At 31.8% G+C, this 18,321-nt stretch overlaps 2 protein-coding genes and 1 long non-coding RNA gene across 3 annotated transcripts in view; 1 reads left to right on the forward strand and 2 right to left on the reverse strand.

Annotated features, from left to right (window-relative positions):
- The window catches only part of LOC142236849 (uncharacterized), a 68,684-nt gene extending 62,146 nt beyond the window's left edge, over positions 1-6,538 (reverse strand). The window contains exon 1 of the mRNA XM_075308131.1: positions 4,514-6,538. The gene's annotated coding sequence lies outside the window, so the exon portion shown is untranslated. The remainder of the gene's footprint in view (positions 1-4,513) is intronic.
- A 2,463-nt stretch (positions 6,539-9,001) lies between these two features.
- On the reverse strand, positions 9,002-10,771 carry LOC142236479 (uncharacterized). The gene is made up of 4 exons (XR_012722052.1): positions 10,437-10,771; positions 9,958-10,371; positions 9,565-9,893; positions 9,002-9,500 (listed from the first exon to the last, which is right to left on the reverse strand). It is a non-coding gene; the product is annotated as an uncharacterized LOC142236479 (long non-coding RNA).
- An 854-nt stretch (positions 10,772-11,625) lies between these two features.
- Positions 11,626-18,321, forward strand: part of Cat (Catalase) — a 29,180-nt gene continuing 22,484 nt past the window's right edge. The window contains exons 1-2 of the mRNA XM_075303278.1: positions 11,626-11,673; positions 11,784-11,859. Coding sequence (XP_075159393.1) covers positions 11,806-11,859 — 54 coding nt within the window. The 5' untranslated portion in view covers positions 11,626-11,673; positions 11,784-11,805. The remainder of the gene's footprint in view (positions 11,674-11,783; positions 11,860-18,321) is intronic.

Raw genomic sequence — 18,321 nt, forward strand, 5'->3', positions numbered from 1 at the left:
TTAGTATATCACCTAACCTAACCCAGTGTTGCCAGGTCATTTTTGATTCTTCCCCCCAAATCTTAAGAAAAAACCCCTAAATTGGTCTAGACTTTTTTCAAAAACCCCCAAAAATTTTAAGAACGTACATAGTACAAAAAGAGGCCCAAAATTTCGTTAAAATTTTCTTTTGAAATAAATAAAAATCATTAGATAAAATCATTACACCACTTGTCACAAATTCGTTTTCAACGGTGGATTATCCCACCTCAGTAATGCTGGTGACATTTCTTTCAGGGTTTCAAAGCTTCTCTAAGTGGTTGCACTGGAATGTGGAACGCCTTTCGGACTCGGCTATAAAAAAGAGGTCCCTTTACATTGAGCTTAACATGGAATCGGGCAGTGATAAGAGAGAAGTTCACCAATGTTGTATCACAACGGACTGAATAGTCTAAGTGAGCCTGATACATCGGGCTGCCACCTAACCTAACCTAACCTTGTTTTTAATTGTATCAAATATTAAAAATTCCCATTCAACAGATGCGTTTAAAAAAGAATGTCATTGCATACTTGCTTGTATTTAGGAAAATAGTCAACCCATTTTCCCTTATTTTTTCTCAAAATTCATGCCAGAATTGTTCCAAATTTTGTTGAGAATTGCTCCACTTTATAAGAGCTAAGATATTTTGGTACCCCCAAAAATCCCCCCAAATAAATTTTACCCCTAAAAATCCCCCTAAACGTGTAAAAAACCCCTAAATTTAGGGGGGAAACCCCCAACCAAGCAACACTGACCTAACCTAACATTTACTATCGATATCTCAATAAATCCATCTCCTAGAATCATCACTCTCTTCAACTTTTGTGAGAGAGTTGCATTTGGTTTAACGGTATTTTCTCTTTACTGAAAATCTTAAAAAATATGTATTTTAGTGTGTGTGTGTGTGAAAATGCTGTGATCTATGAATGAGTATGTTTTCTTAAAAAATCCATGCACACATATTTTCTATGCGAATAACAAATGGAGTGAAACTATTCGCATAATTTATTTAATCAAGTTATTTTGTTGTATATACCATGATAGGTAAGTACATATCAAAACAAAGCAAAAATCATGGCTAGTCGCTGTCTAAAGACAGTGATAGGCCACACATGCATCAATGCATAACTGTGTGTGTGTGTGTTTACTCTATTGTATAGATATGATTTGCCCCTTATCCGTCCCCTCTCTAAAATGTGTAAGGGAAAAATATCCCCCTCTATCATCATGTAATAAAGCCATGAGATATTACAACAAAAGAGACAAAGAACAACAACAACACTATACCAAACACACAAATGAATGAAATAAAACAATGTCAACTATGATACTACTACGTAGCAAAGTAAACGATACACAAACACATGAGCTAGGCAATAGAGGAAGAAAATTCGTATACTAATATAAGCTAAACAAAAAAAGATTACAGATATACAGCGTTGTTGTTAACAATTATGAGGAAATCTAGAAGAAAAAAAAACTCAGGATAAATAAATATTATTAAAAGGTAAAGATTTCAGTGATAAGAATATGAAAACCGAAAATTCCCTTTGTAGTTAGTATTTCGTCTGTTATTCTTTTAATTTGTCATTCAGCAGACTTTATTATTTTTTTATGACATTATTAAAAAAAATCTAATGACTAAATGCTGCAAAATTTTTTCACTTAGGTGCTTAAAAATGAACTTTAGGCTTGCAAATGTTATAGAATAAGACTAAACGTCACTTTTTCCAAGCTAATCGTATGAAAAATGTTCGTTCAATAAATTTATCAATGCAAATATTATAGTTGATTTACATGGACGCCACATCCAAGTGTAAACACTGGACGACCCCCATATGACAAAACAAAAATTTTGTATTTGAAATACAATTAAAATGGGTAAGAATAGATCGACCGGATTGAACCTTATTTATGATCCATCCATCAAGTTTAAATTATGGATACTAAACAGTCAACTAATTTTTGTTAAAAAACTGAAAAGTCCATATTATATAATGTTGAAGAAATTGATGAGCACTCATAGAAAAGTCCTTGCTAAAACAGCAGTCGGCGTCTGCTGTTAGACTTTTTTTAGCTCATGGTCTAGCGAACAAAAATTCGTAAAATTTTTAGGATATGTATATTCCAGACTTCTAAAAAATTATAAAAGCTCCTCAATGCGAGCAACAAACATTTAGTTTGCTATTATAGCTTAATTTGAATTTGTATGTTCGGTCGATACTGTCATTGAACGCAGGACCCTTCGCAGCAGAAAAGGACTAATCAACATAAATTACTTTTAAAGATTTTTATTCTTTTTTGGCAATTGGCTATTTTGGCGTTAGTGAAAAAATACAATTAATTGAACTCTAGTCCAAGAAATTTAAAAACGTCTCAAGCCAATTTTGATTTTTTTGTATTTGCAGTGCAGTGATTTGACGCATCTAAGCTGTCTAATTAAGTCAATTTATTTTTGGAGAACAAAAATTACCAAACACATCAATCAAATTGCATTAAAAGAGGTATGAATGTACAGAATTGTTTATGCTTTTTGCAAAATTTGATGTTTTATCAAAAGAAGAAAGGAAAGTAATTTCAAGACCCATTAAAAATCATTCATTTGCAGAAGAAAAAGTTCTATCTAAGGTCAGGAGAGAAACTACTGCGAAGTCAATGGACTTGAGACGTCTACGTCTTGGTCTATGATTTAACTGAATGATGGATATAAAAAACAATCTATGGTGACATCAAAAACCTACTAAAGTTTAGCTTTGGCATAATAAGGTAAATACTGAAATTAATTCGGATGTTTGGCAAATTGAGTAAAAGTTATACTAAAATCAGAATTTTAGCCTTAGACCATTTATTCAAAAAGTGTTAATTAATTGGAAAAACCTGAAATATTCTTTCTTAATTGCTTCGACTAAAATCAGACTTTTAAGATATCGCTTGGTAAGACGAAACATAATTTATATTATGTAAATAAATCAATTTTATCGTTTATCGAGGGGAAACTCAAAACTATCAATAATTTGTTAATGCATAAAATGCTCAAATAAGGTTACTGTTGAAATTTTCTGAAAAGTGATACAAAAGTGGCAAACTCATTTTAATAAAGTGGCACAAAAAGTTTCACACTTTTTCAAAAAATTGAGTGCTATTCCGAGAAGATGGTGAGGGATGTTTTGTCACATGGGATTTCTTCGATACTGCATTGGCATGGGCCTATCGAATTCTACGAACTAAATGGAGTTTACTTCTCCCGTTATTAGTCAGTTTGTTCTTGGTAATCAGACTCATGTTAATTATTACTGATTTCAGTAAGGCTTTTGACCGGGTAAAGCAATAAATGTTGTTACATAAGCTGGATAGGATTGGTTTGGACCAGTACTGTCTTGGATTGAATTTCATCGTAATCTTTAAGGCAGTACGCAAATTGTATCTTTTGGGGATTTCTATTCGAGATGTTTTGATGTCCCATCCGGTGTGCCTCACTGTAGTCATTTGGGGCCTGTTCTATTTTTGTTATTTATGAACGATTTACTTCAGTCGATAATTAAGTCTAGAATTTTGATGTATGCTGATGATGTTAAGTTATTCGATAAATCGAATCGAGCGCATTTATTACAGGATGATTTGGAAAGCTTTGATGAATGGTGTCGGATGAAATTAATGGATTTGAATTTGAAGAAGTGCAATTTTATGCACTTCTTCTTCTGGTCTAGGTCTATTGATATTCGCTATAGTATACGGGGCACGTTACTGGTTGATTCTTTGTAGGCTTAATTTAATATGATCATTATATTATTTCGATGATGAATAGTCATATAGGGTTCTAGGATTCATAAATCTTTGGGCCCTTATGTTACCAAGAGGTACATACTGCCCTTGTTAGACCCATCCTGAAGTATAGCTTTATCGTATGAGATCCTCAATATGATGTTCACATTGATAGAATAGAATCGGTGTAGAAGCAGTTCTAGTTGTTCACTTTGAGACACTGTCATTGGAAAAGTGACTTCGTTCTTCCTCCTTACACTTCTAAAATGAGGCTAATTAATTTGCCCACTGGTGCCACAAAAGTATCTCCGCTTGAAAAAAAAGTGGCAAATTTCGCACAAAAGTGGCACAACGGCACAACCATTAAAAACTCGCAAAAGAGTAAGAATGTATCTTACTCTCTCTAGTAAAATTTTGCCGAATCATCTCTATTCCTCTCCTTTGCTGGCATTATGTAAAATGTTTATAATTTTAATAATAATTTTAAAAATTGAGTATGTACTTGAACATTGCTAATAATATACATTATTTTTAAAGCCCAGCCGCGTTCGCATTGATGAGATCAATCACCCATGAAAAATATTTGGCCACGATTGGAATTGAACCCATGTACCACCCTTGAATACAAGGCATTCATGCTAATCATTGGACCAAAGTGAATTTCGTACTTAACCATAGAGGATTTGCACTAATTATTTTCGGAATTATTTCGCATAAAGTTCTACCACTTACCGTAAGAAAGTCCAAGTCCTTTTTTTTTGGAATATCCTTGTAAAAAAATGTTTATATTATTGCCCGTCCCCTCTTCTTGCTCACTTTTACTAACCAAGAAGAGGGTATCTATTTCTACAGGCGTTTTTTGTATAATATTGGCCTATCTATGCGCCAACACCAGCAACCGAAAGGAATAAAAAACAGCGGGGAGGCCGATGACAACCAACGAAGATCAGGCTATCTTTTCGGTTTGGTTGGCAGCTTGGTGTAAAAGTATCTCTCTAAAGAATATTGTTGTTGTTGTTTTTTGGTTATGCGCCGCTATGTGGATGACAACAACAGCAATAGCAAAAAAAAAAGAAGTTTCACCACTTTCTTTTGCTAGCTTGTGTTGGCATTAGCGCGGGGGATTTTGAGTCTCAGTGGCCCTCAATCCTTGTTGTTGTGTATTATAAGAAAAATAATAGCAACAATAACTACGGCTACATAAACTCAGTTAATTTATAGATGAGTAAGTGCGAGAGTGTGTGTTTCTTTTTCAACTTGTTTTTCTTCTACTCCTCCTTTTCACCGTCTTCTTCTTCGTTTTATGTAGTTTTGTTATTGGTATTTGTTTGCCCTGTTTGGCTCTGGCAATTGTAATAAAGGCAACAATAACAACAACAATACACGGCAACGGCGATGACAACAGCAGCGGAGCGACGGCCCCCACACACAAATAATAGCAACAACTACACTTAAACCAACCACTACTTCGATGAAAAACAAGGAAACCAGTATTTTCTTCTTTCACTTGAGAAGGTTGATGAGAAATTTTTCGTTGATTTTTTTTCTTCTTTCGTTTGAGTTGTATTTAACTTTTTTTTTTTGCTATTTATGGGGTTTCACTTAATTCCATAGATATTTAATTTAAAAGATTTGATTTTATTTTTATTGGTGCGATTTTACAACAATATACACTTTACAATTCGGACGACCTGCATCGTGACGACGGAGGCGGCGAGGAAGTAATTGTAGGGCGTTTATTACAAGTCTTTAAATATTTACGACTAAAGTCTATTATGCAGGTCTGGCGACGATGGCGATGCTTTCCAATGTTTAAAACACACATTTTGTTTTGGGGGGCAAGAAATTTGAATTAAATTCGCGTTTCTGCTTTTTCTGCCTGTTTTCCAAGATAGAATTTATTTCCTTCTTCTATATTATGAACTCACTCATTTTATGATATTTCTACATATTATATATTATATATTTTAGATTTTGGTGATGGCAAATTTTGTAGCTTTTATTTTTTCACTTAAAAATTTCACTCAGATTGCCATGATTAAGCACAATTTTGGCATCTTTTAAACACAAAAATATTCATTCATTCCCCATTTAGCCGATATCACCGAAAACACATCTTGAAACGAAAAAAAGAAGAAGCAGACTAAACAGACAGAATTGACTGCTGACGTTCTCTCTTGATTTCGACCCGTTAACATTTTTTTCTTCTTGTTTCCTTTGTCGCGACAACGTAAACGTCAAAACGATTGACATTAACGTCCATGGAGTGGAGAGCAGAGAACAAAGAAATTGGGCAATATTAACTACCAATAGATAGACAGATTATCCTATTTTCAATTTCTTAAAACATTGTGTTTATTTATTGCATTAGTTAATGTAACTTGTTTTTATTTCATCCACAAATATACACAAATCATCTTAGATGATTTCAGATTTCTTCTTTTCTTTCTTCTTTGTGTGTAATTTTATTTTCTTCATTTACTTTTGTTATTGCTTCACATTCAATTGCGTGTGTGTGCTCTGGTTAGATAGATCGTGGTGGTGTTGTATGTGTTTCTTGTTCTCCTTGTATTTTTTATGCTGGTTTTGATTTGGCCTACTTGTGAAATTTTCCACTATTTTAAACCACTACAATATTAAGCACTTTGTTAAATTGGTTTTATTTTATATATTTTTTAATTACTAGTTTACTAGTTTTTATTATTGGATAACTTGTATTAAAAATAGACTACGAATTTTCCACTTGTCTGACAAAAATCTCACGTTCAACTGAATTGTAGTGTTGAGAAAGTAGCAAGTATTTGATTACAAGTACTCGTTACTGACTAATTTTTGAGTACTCGGTACTATTAAATGAGTACTCATTATCTTCAATACAATCCCAATAAACACAAACGTTTGAAAAATGATATACAAGTTGAGAAATTGTTGAGAAAATCGAGTTCTTAAGGCCGGTATGCACCTCCAGCGAAAAATTTCATTCCCATAAGAAATGCATTGCTATTTATGCTAACGAAATTTTCGGTTTGACTTTCTAAAAATCATGGGATGTACACACGTTTGCTCGTGACTTTAAGGCCGGTATGCACCTCTAGCGAAATTTTCGGTAGCAAAAATTTATTTAAGTCTACAAAAAAAAAAAAACAGGGCTGTGTACACAAATTTTAAACCAGCTAATCGCTTTTAAAATTTGTTAATATATGTTCCAAATATTCCTCAAATAAATTGTTTATTATTTACAGACCTTTTAAAACTTTTACGCACACAATGATTGTAATAAATTAAATGTTTGCTGCCAAAATATGCTTTTGACAACCCTGTTATTTTCATTAAAGGTGCGTACCAGCTTACGAAATTGAACGCTACCGAAAATTTCGTTAGCATAAATAGCAATGCATTTCTTATGGGAATGAAATTTTTCGCTACAGGTGCATACCGGCCTTTACCTTTAATTAATATGCCTTGGCACCTCTAATGCGCTTTACAGACTATCAGTTATTCCGGACGACAGTGCTAGTGTCGAACATATCCCATATATTGTGCACATTATAAATTAAGTCCGAAGGCATAATCGATACTGCTGCATGTTTATGGGATCGATAACACATTTACCGATTATTTAGTCATCGCCGACAAGTCGTATCGATCCGACACACTGTACGATTCTTTACAAACACCGACATTCCGTCCGGAATAACTGATAGTCTGTAAAGCGCATAATGAAAATAACAGGGTTGTCAAAAGCATATTTTGGCAGCAAACATTTAATTAATTACAATCATTGAGTGCGTAAAAGTTTTAAAAGGTCTGTAAATAATAAACAATTTATTTGAGGAATATTTGGAACATATATTAACAATTTTTAAAAGCGATTAGCTGGTTTAAAATTTGTTTACACAGCCCTGTTTTTTTGTTGTAGACTTAAATAAATTTTTGCTACCGAAAATTTCGCTAGAGGTGCATACCGGCCTTTAACAAAAAACTGACATTACCCCCAACAGTAAAATTCAACACATTAGCAATAATTTCCTCAAATTTAAATGCAACGCTACCCTGCCAGCATTTCAAAGTTCCATTTCATCGCTACCACAGACTCGTAAGTGACACTGCAACAATCGCAAACTGTGATGGGGTATGAAAAAGTATGAAATGTACATGAAAGTATTTTGCCATCACTATTGCTACAAGAGCCATTTTATGCGCTTTACAGATTATCAGTTATTCCGGACGACAGTACTTGTGTCGAACATATCCCATACATTGTGCACATTATAAGTTAAGTCCGAAGGCATAATCGATACTGCTGCATGTTTATGGGATCGATAACACATTTACCGATTATTTAGTCATCGCCGACAAGTCGTATCGATCCGACACACTGTAAGATTCTTTACAAACACCGACATTCCGTCCGGAATAACTAATAGTCTGTAAAGCGCATTATATTTTGTGATACACCCTTGCCAACATTTTTTTAATTTCACGACACTTCTGAGAATTCCTACCACGTCGAAAACAATCGTATACGACATTCAAAACTCGTCGGAAAAGCGCCGTCACTATTGAGAAGTTGTACCACGCCAAGTTACTACAAAAAAATATCGCATGAGTGCAATTATTAGATGCCTTTTTTAATAAATTTAGAACGACGCCAATAAGAGCCCCTTCAAACAATCAGAAAAAGTGCATTTTAAGATAGTTATAAAAGAATCATTGTGGTCAAGTAAAACACAATTGTTTAGATGTTTATTAATTTAATTAAACATTTATAAATTCTTATAAATATAACATTTATACCACTATCGCAACACATTTAACATATTTTTTTTTTCATTAATAATAGAAAATGTTGATTTAAAAGTGGCAAGTTACATGTTGCCACGTATATCAGCAACCCAATAAACACAAACGTTTGAAAAATACTAAAATTCAATAATTTTTCAAACATTTTTTCAAAGGATTAGGGTAATATTCAAGTTGAGAAATTGTTGAGAAAATCGCGTTCTCAACAAAAAACAGACATTACCCTCAACAGTAAAATTCAACACAATAGCAATAATTTCTCAATTGTAATCCTCAAATTGAAATGCATCGCTACTCAATAATTTCTCAAACAGTTTTCAATGTGAGAAAAATAAAAAATTACCATTATTGCGAATACTTTCAAACCACAATTTGTATGAAAGTCAATCCTAGTTCTAACTGAAAGTCAATACTAAATTTCTAGGGATTTTGTAAATTTTATTATTTTTTTCGTTAACAAATATAATAATCTTAAAAATAACATTAATAATATATAAAAATAATAATATAATACCAATCAAAATGTAATTATCTTATTAAACGTATTAATAAATAAAACTATGAATACAACTTTAAATATCTTAAACATTTTTACATGTATAATTCCATTTCCTCCATAATGTTGGTGTCATTAATATGCTGGCAATTTGAAATAATTACTATCGAGGAACTTGCTGGCTTGTGTGTTAAAATAGATTCCAGCAAGAGGAAATCACAAAATATGAAATTGATGACGGGATGTAAATTGATGTAATGCACATTTTCATCCAGAAGTTCTTGATATAGGAATTGTTGCACTTTGGTTTAATTGATTGCACTTTGTAAGTTTTCTGAAAACTTTTCTTTGTTGTTTCCTTCATCGGTTTTTCATCGGCCAACATCTTCCAAGAATATACCATTCAATGATTTTAGTTTTCTGCAAAACAATCGAGTTTTGTGATTTCCATTATGTTTTCATTTCACTTTTTATTTTGACTTACCAATTTGTATTTCTTCCAACTGACCACGTACTTCGTGATTTCCTCAAGAACGTTGGTGTTACAAAATTGTTATTAAAATACTGGCAATTTTCAGGAACTTGATGACCAGATAATTGGAATAAATTTCCAGCAATTTCAATTCACAAAATAACAAATTAAACCGATGATGCACATTTTCATCCAGAAGTTCTTGATATAGGAATTGTTGCACTTTGTTTTAATTGGTTGCACTTTGTAAGTTTTCTGAAAACTTTTCTTTGTTGTTTCCTTCATCGGTTTTTCATCGGCCAACATCTTCCAAGAATATACCATTCAATGATTTTAGTTTTCTGCAAAACAATCGAGTTTTGTGATTTCCATTATGTTTTCATTTCACTTTTTATTTTGACTTACCAATTTGTATTTCTTCCAACTGACCACGTACTTCGTGATTTCCTCAAGAACGTTGGTGTTACAAAATTGTTGTTATTAAAATACTGGCAATTTTCAGGAACTTGATGTCCAGATAATTGGAATAAATTTCCAGCAATTTCAATTCACAAAATAACAAATTAAACCGATGATGCGATATAAATTAAACTATATCACATCGATAGTTTAATTTATATCGCATCATCGGTTTAATTTGTTATTTTGTGAATTTCGAATTATCATCCAGTAGTTGTTGATATAGAAAAGCATAAATACCAAGTTTTTTTGGTTGCACTTTGATTTATGGAAACTTTCTCTTCTCGATAAGCCACTACCATTTTTCATCGGCCAGCCTCTTAATGTGTCCAAGAATCAGCATCCAAATATTTTAGTTGTCTGCAAAGAGATTTGAGTTTAGTGACTTCCTTAAAGTTTTAATTTCGTGTTTTAGTTTTACTTACCAATTATTATAAGCAATTTCAATTGATTATTAAAAAATTTCCACATTTTTGTATTTCTTCCACGAACTTTGTTGTCAAAAGTAGTATTGAAAACCATGTGGTTTTTTCGTTGCATTTCAGGGTAGTGTTTTGTCAAAGTTTTCTCCAATTATCTTCAACACATTTTCAAAGTTTTCGTCAACATTTTGCCAAATTGGTTGTAATTCGCAAACAATTTGAAGATGAATTGAAGATGAGCTTTTTCAAGTCAAGTTGAATTTATGTTGAAAATGATATTTACCCTCAAACTGAAGAGGTGTTGCATTTGAAAAACGCTCATCCTGTGTTTATTGGGAAGTGTCTGTAAAATATCTGAAAAACAATCACTTTATTCCATTTGGAAAGTCAAAAATTGTACAATTTTAATCGAAATAACTAAGTTTTCAGCACTTCATTTTCGAGTTTATTTAAATACATTATAAAAAGCTAGTTGCGCTTGGTGTTTCACAAAATATAAAATGGCTCTTGTAACAATAGTGATGGCAAAATATTTTCATGTACATTTCATACTTTTTCATACCCCATCACAGTTTGCGATTGTTGCAGTGTCACTTACGAGTCTGTGGTAGCGATGAGGATGAAATGGAACTTTGAAATGCTGGCAGGGAAGCAACTGAGATTTATAAAGAGATTTTGGCACAAAAATTGAGATTTCGTGCTTAATGTGAAAGTAGTAATTTGTTTTTTATTTGTTTAGAACGCGATTTTCTTAGCCATTTTTCAATTTGTCTAATCCTTTGAAAAATGGCTTGAAATCGTTTTGAATATAAGCATTTCCCAAATGCTTATATTTATTGGACTGGATTATATTACAACAAATTTACATTAAGTAAGTTAATTTTAGTATTTAAACAATTTCACTATTATAATATTTAGCACCAAAAATGTATATTTTCAATGAGATATCGTTTATGCTTTTAAACTTCACTCTAGTGTTTGTGTAATATTACTCTAGCGCCATCTATATTTCATAGGTATATTTGATTAGGTTGTTGTCAAAGCTTTAGCCTATCTAGCAATGCCATATTATAAAAATTTCCCTAAATCGAATCATTGTGTTAAATAATCGGATATAACAATAATCGATTATTAATGTGTCAATAATCGTTAATTTGATAGAAATCGATTTCCGATTCACTATATAAAAGGCCGAACAACCCAAATTCCACGATTTTATTATTTTGTGTGCTCTCATTGGGTACGTAGTCCAAATCTAGAGTGTTCAGTGCCATCTTTTATTGTCGTTTGTTTTTTGGTTATTTTGTTAAACTAATTTACGTGATAATTTCTTTTATTTGTATCAAACAGAAAACAACAAGAAAAATCAAACATGTCTCGTGATAGTGCCACCAACCAATTGGTTGACTACAAAAACTCCTTGAGCGTGAGTACTTAATTTTATTTTGTTTCTTTTTTGCTGCGAAATCTTGTATTTATTCATACGGCAATCTTGCCTGCTGTTTTACAGTGAAACCTCTCAAACTTGGACACTCTGAAAAGCATACACATCCCAAATGTGGACAAAATTTAAGCGACTGTTGGTGTCCACTTTTAAGAAGTTTCACTGTAGTTCATTTGGTTTCATTAATTCTCCCTCTCTCTACGTGTGAGATATGAGAACTCAATTTTTAATGTAAAATAAGTAAAAGTGTGTGCTTTATTTTTAATAACAAAATGACAAGTACAAAAAACAACTTGACCGGTCTTTTGTACCCTCCCATCAAGATGAAGTTGATCGGCATCACCTCTTAAAAATTTCTCACATTGTTAATGGGAATAATAGGCAGTTATTTTTCTTGCAAAATAATCGCGCAACAACAATGCATCTCCCGCTATCTACACCGCACCAACTCAACAGTTAAGTTTTAGCAGAGGGTAAAGTTTTTTTTTTACCCTATTACCCCTTTCTCCACTGTATAGCGGCAAGTTCGGGATTGTTTTTATTGTCTTTGCAATGGTATCGTTTAAATGGCTAAACGCAATTATGGCGATTATCGGTAGGCGATTTTGAATGGACTTGACGGATTTATAGGAAAAAATCACTACAAAAAGTTTATAGAGAACAAATGAGGATAATTTGGATTCAATTGTCTATTTAGACTTTTCAGAAGATAAAAGTGTGTGTGTAATGTAAACGAACGACTATGTGCAAATATGCTAAACAATTTAAATACGTGAGTTCGTGTCGTAAGGAGAAGTTGTTGTAACTGAGCTTTGAAAATGTTTGGAATTCAACAAAGCCTCATTATGTAAGGCTGGAAACTGATATGAATTGAAATGATTTTAAAAGCTTAGTATTTATTTCGCAAATTTGAAGCAGAAATTATTGTCTGCTACTATAAAACTTTCTTCTTAGAAAATATTATAAAAGGCCAATTCGACTGTTGAATTGTTCGTCCGTTCACATCCATTTCGGTAGAAGAATATTCAAAATACAATAAAAAGTGCGTATGGAATTGGGTACAACGAATAACGAGACTATGTGAAAATATGTTTAACGTTTTGAATACGTGACTTCGTGTCGTTATTAATACAAAGGAAGAAATAACAAATCCTTATTATGCAAGGCTGGAAAATGATTTGAATTCAAATGATTTCTAAGGCTTTGTTATTACATATGTATTTCGAAACTTTGAAATAGAAATTTGGAGAATTCATAAAGTTTCTAGTCCACATACATTTCGGTACAAGTTAGCTTGACACCAAAAAAATCCGTAGGATTCACTCATGTAATGGGGTATAACCTCTAACAATTATGTAATATATATATATATTCAAAACGTTGAATACGTGCATTTGAAAATTTTGGAAATTCAACATGACGTCATTATGTAAGGCTGGAAATCGATTTGAACTAATAGGATTTGTATTTATTTCGAAATTATAAAATAGAATTCACATACCTTTCGGTAGAAAAAAAAATTAGCTTGAACTCATAAAAGTGCATAAGTGACGATGTCTAGGGACGTAATGCTTACGACTATTTCAAAATATGTTCAAAGTTTTGAATACGTGAGTACGTGCTTACTAACACTAGCATTTGAAAATTTTGGGAATTCAACATGCCCTAATTATATAATGTTAGAAAACGATTTGAATTCAAAAGCTTTATTAGTATTTCGATAATATGAAATTTTGACGAATTAATAGAAATTCGAGTTCACACGTTTTCTGTAGAAACAATTTACTTGATCGAATGAAAAGTGCGTTTTACTCATGTAATGGGACGTAACGACTATCGATTATGTGAAAATATGTTCAAAGTTTTGAATACGTGAGAACGTGTTGTTTAGGCAAACTAGCGTTTGAGAATTTGTTTGAATTCAACAAAACCTCATACCAAAAGGCTTGAAAGCAATTTGAATTCAAATTATTTTAAACACTTTGTATTTATTTCAAAAATATGAAATGGAAATTTTGGCAACTGAATTAAATTTGATTTTGCCCCTGACTAAATTTTTATCAACTGTAATTTGCAAGTGTTATCTTTTATGAACACGTTAAGGTTTATTGCATTTATAAAATTAGCTTTATCATATAAAATATGGTCAATTGCATCATTTCCCGTTCATGTTAAATAATTTTGGCAGCTAAAATGAGGGTAAAGCGGGCAATATCGCCATGCAAAGGAAATACAAATATAAAATTATTTTTTCGCCTTTTGGAGGTTAGGGATGCATTTACGCATCTAACAAGACCGACTCTTGTCATATGCCGGTCTCGATCGATAAAAACCCAACCCTTATCGCTTTTGGAATACCAAAGTAGACTTTTTGGAATCTTCAAATTGTTGATTCCTGATCCTAAAATTGACTAATCGAATCAAAAAAAATAAAAATAGAAAAATCGAAGTTTTTGAACCGAAATTTGTTGAACCATTAAGTCCATAAATTTTACATGGCTTTTGAGTGGATTATTTATTTTTGTTTTTAATTTTTATCAAAAGATCTGTGTGTTTAAATTTAAGTTTTAAACACGTTTCATATTACAATGCCATACATATGACTTTGAAACTCTCCACACATCTGGTTGAAATTTGAAAATTATTCAAATTCTTTGAAAATTCTTTATTAAAATTCTTTAAAAATGTTTGAAATGATTATTTTTGGCTTTATTGTTTAGTCTTATTTAGTACTAAAATCATGCATTAGCAAAACGTATTTTGGCATTCGTAAATCTATGGTATTTGCGAATATTTTTTTTGCTATGGAAATATGTGAACCTTACAAATGTAGTGTTTTTTTTTTTCATTTTATTTAATTCGTCGTTACTTTTAAGTTTCGAAAAACTTTTAAGTTTCGAAAGCCAATATTTAATATTCATATTGGCTACATACTTGGATCGATTATAAACGAAATATGTCGTATCCATAAAGCCAGACAGTACAAAGAAAAAAATATTTTTTTATCAATCACGAAATTAATTGATGTAATTAATTTTTAATTTTTTTCTATCACAGAAATAATATATAATATAATATATATATATAATATAATATATATATAATATAATATATATAAAACCAGTTAGAATCACCAATAAAAAAGTGAAATGGTCTAACGGAATATTTAATTGATATAATTATAATTATACTTATATGATTGTTTTTTTAATTAAAAAAATAATTACATACATTTTTAATTGAATATTTTTTTTTTTAAATTCGAATTATATTTATATGAATTAGTTCAATAAAATTGTTTTTTGTTTTTTTAATTTAAATAAATTTAAATTAAGTTCAATAACATAAAATAAACAAATTGAACTAAACTATGTTATTTTAATATTTGAAGTTTTTGCATGGACTTTTTGCCCATAACCAATACATTGGTCATTTAAAAAATTCCAACAATATTTTATTTTAATGTTTTAATTTAAATTTAAATGAAAAAAATTAGAAAATTAAATTAAAAAAAAATAATAATTTTATGATCTGTTTAATAAATAAAAAATAAATAAATTTTTATCGGAATAAAATAAATAAATTAAAAATTAAATTGACTTATTTAATAAAAATTGAAGTAAAGGTTATTGAAAAATCGATTTAAATTAAGTTTAATAAAATACAGAATAAACTAAATTATTTTATTTTAAATTCAAATTAATTGAATACATTAAACTAAATACAATTTAAAAACAAAATAAATTAAGTTGTAATAACACAATATGCAAATGAAGAAATTGAATTGAGTTGAAGCAGGTTAATTAAATCGTATTAAATTAGTTTGAGTCACATTTGATGAAAAAATACAATTTCAAAATAAAATAAAATAAAATAAATATAACAAATATATACGGCCGTAAGTTCGGCCAGGCCGAATCTTATGTACCCTCCACCATGGATTGCGAAAGAAGAAGAAACTTCTACTAAAGACTGTCATCCACAATCGAATTACTTGGGTTGCGGTAACACTTGCTGATGGAAAGGTATCTTAAATAATCCTTAACACCGTCTTCTAAATTGTAAGTTAGTCCATACGGGGGATATATTAAACATAACAAAATTTTCTATAGAAATAAAATTTTTGACAAAATTATCTATAGAAATAAAATTTTGACAAAATTTTCTTTAGAAATAAAATTTTGACAAAATTATCTATAGAAATAAAATTTTGACAAAATTTTCTATAGAAATAAAATTTTGACAAAACTTTCTATAGTAATAAAATTTTGACAAAATTATCTATAGGAATAAAATTTTGGTAGATTATTTTTGGCGATATGGACCAATTTTTGTGTGATTGGCCATTGGCTATATATAACTATAGACCGATATGGACCAATTTTTGCATAGCTGTTAGTGGCCATATACTAGCGCAATGTACCAATAAGGAGGTCCCTTGTCATTGAGCTTAACATGGAATCGGGCAGCACTCAGTGATAAGACAGAAGTTCACCAATGTGGTATCACAATGGACTGAATAGTCTAAGTGAGCCTGATACATCAGGCTGCCACCTAACCTAACCTAACCTAACCTAATGTACCAAATTTCAACCGAATCGAATGAATTTTGCTCCTCCAAGAGGTTCCGGAGGTCAAATCTGGGGATCGATTTATATGGGGGCTATATATAATTATGGACCGATATGGGCTAATTCTTGCATGGTTGTTAGATACCACATACTAACACCACGTACCAAATTTCAACCGGATCGGATAATATTTGCTCTTCCAAGAGGTTCCGGACGTCAAATGTGGGGATCGATTTATATGGGGGCTATATATAATTATGGACCGATATGGACCAATTTTTGCATGGCTGTTAGCGGCCATATACTAACACCACGTACCAAATTTCAACCGGATCGGATAATATTTGCTCCTCTAAGAGGCTCCGGAGGTCAAATCTGGGGATCGGTTTATATGAGGGCTATATGTAATTATGGAGCGATATGGTCCAATTTTTGCATGGTTGTTATAGACCATATACTATCACCACATACCAAATTTCAACCGAATCGAATGAATTTTTCTCCTCCAAGAGGATCCGGAGGTGAAATCTGGGGATCGATTTATATGGGGGCTATATATAATTATGGACCGATATGGACCAATTTTTGCATGGCTGTTAGCGGCCATATACTAACACCACGTACCAAATTTCAACCGGATCGGATAATATTTGCTCTAAGAGGCTCCGGAGGTCAAATCTGGGGATCGGTTTATATGAGGGCTATATGTAATTATGGAGCGATATGGTCCAATTTTTGCATGGTTGTTATAGACCATATACTATCACCACATACCAAATTTCAACCGAATCGAATGAATTTTGCTCCTCCAAGAGGTTCCGGAAGTCAAATCTGGGGATCGATTTATATGGGGGCTATATATAATTATGGACCGATATGGACCAATTTTTGCATGGTTGTTAGATACCACATACTAACACCACGTACCAAATTTCAACCGGATCGAATGAATTTTGCTCCTCCAAGAGGTTCCAGAGGTCAAATTTGCATGGTTGTTAGATACCACATTCTAACACCACGTACCAAATTTCAACCGGATCGGATAATATTTGCTCCTCTAAGAGGCTCCGGAGGTCAAATCTGGGGATCGGTTTATATGAGGGCTATATGTAATTATGGAGCGATATAGTCCAATTTTTGCATGGTTGTTATAGACCATATACTATCACCACATACCAAATTTCAACCGAATCGAATGAATTTTTCTCCAAGAGGTTCCGGAGGTGAAATCTGGGGATCGGTTTATATGGGGGCTATATATATTTATGGACCGATATGGACCAATTTTTGCATGATTGTTACAGACTATATACTAACATCACATACCAAATTTCAAGCGGATCGGATGAATTTTGCACCTCCAAGAGGCTCTGCAAGCCAAATCTGGGGGTCGGTTTATATGGGGGCTATACGTAACAGTGGTCCGATATGGCCCATTTGCAATACCATCCGACCTACATCAATAACAACTACTTATGCCAAGTTTCAAGTCGATAGCTTGTTTCGTTCGGAAGTTTGCGTGATTTGAACAGACGGACGGACGGACGGACGGACATGATCAAATCGACTCAGAATTTCACCACGACCCAGAATATATATACTTTATGGGGTCTTAGAGCAATATTTCGATGTGTTACAAACGGAATGACAAAGTTAATTTACGCCCCATCCTATGGTGGAGGGTATACAAATGTAAAGTAATAATAAATATAAAAAAAAAAACTATAATAAATACAAATTTAATAAATTCAAATAAATTAAATCAAACTAATTTGAACTCAATTTAATTTAATGCAATTTAAACTTACTGAATATTTGTTTCTAATATTAAATAAATTTAATTTAATTTAATTTAAAGTAAATTAAACTATAT

The sequence above is a fragment of the Haematobia irritans genome, chromosome 4, assembly GCF_050003625.1.
Source record: "Haematobia irritans isolate KBUSLIRL chromosome 4, ASM5000362v1, whole genome shotgun sequence".
Taxonomy (NCBI): Eukaryota; Metazoa; Arthropoda; class Insecta; order Diptera; family Muscidae; genus Haematobia; species Haematobia irritans.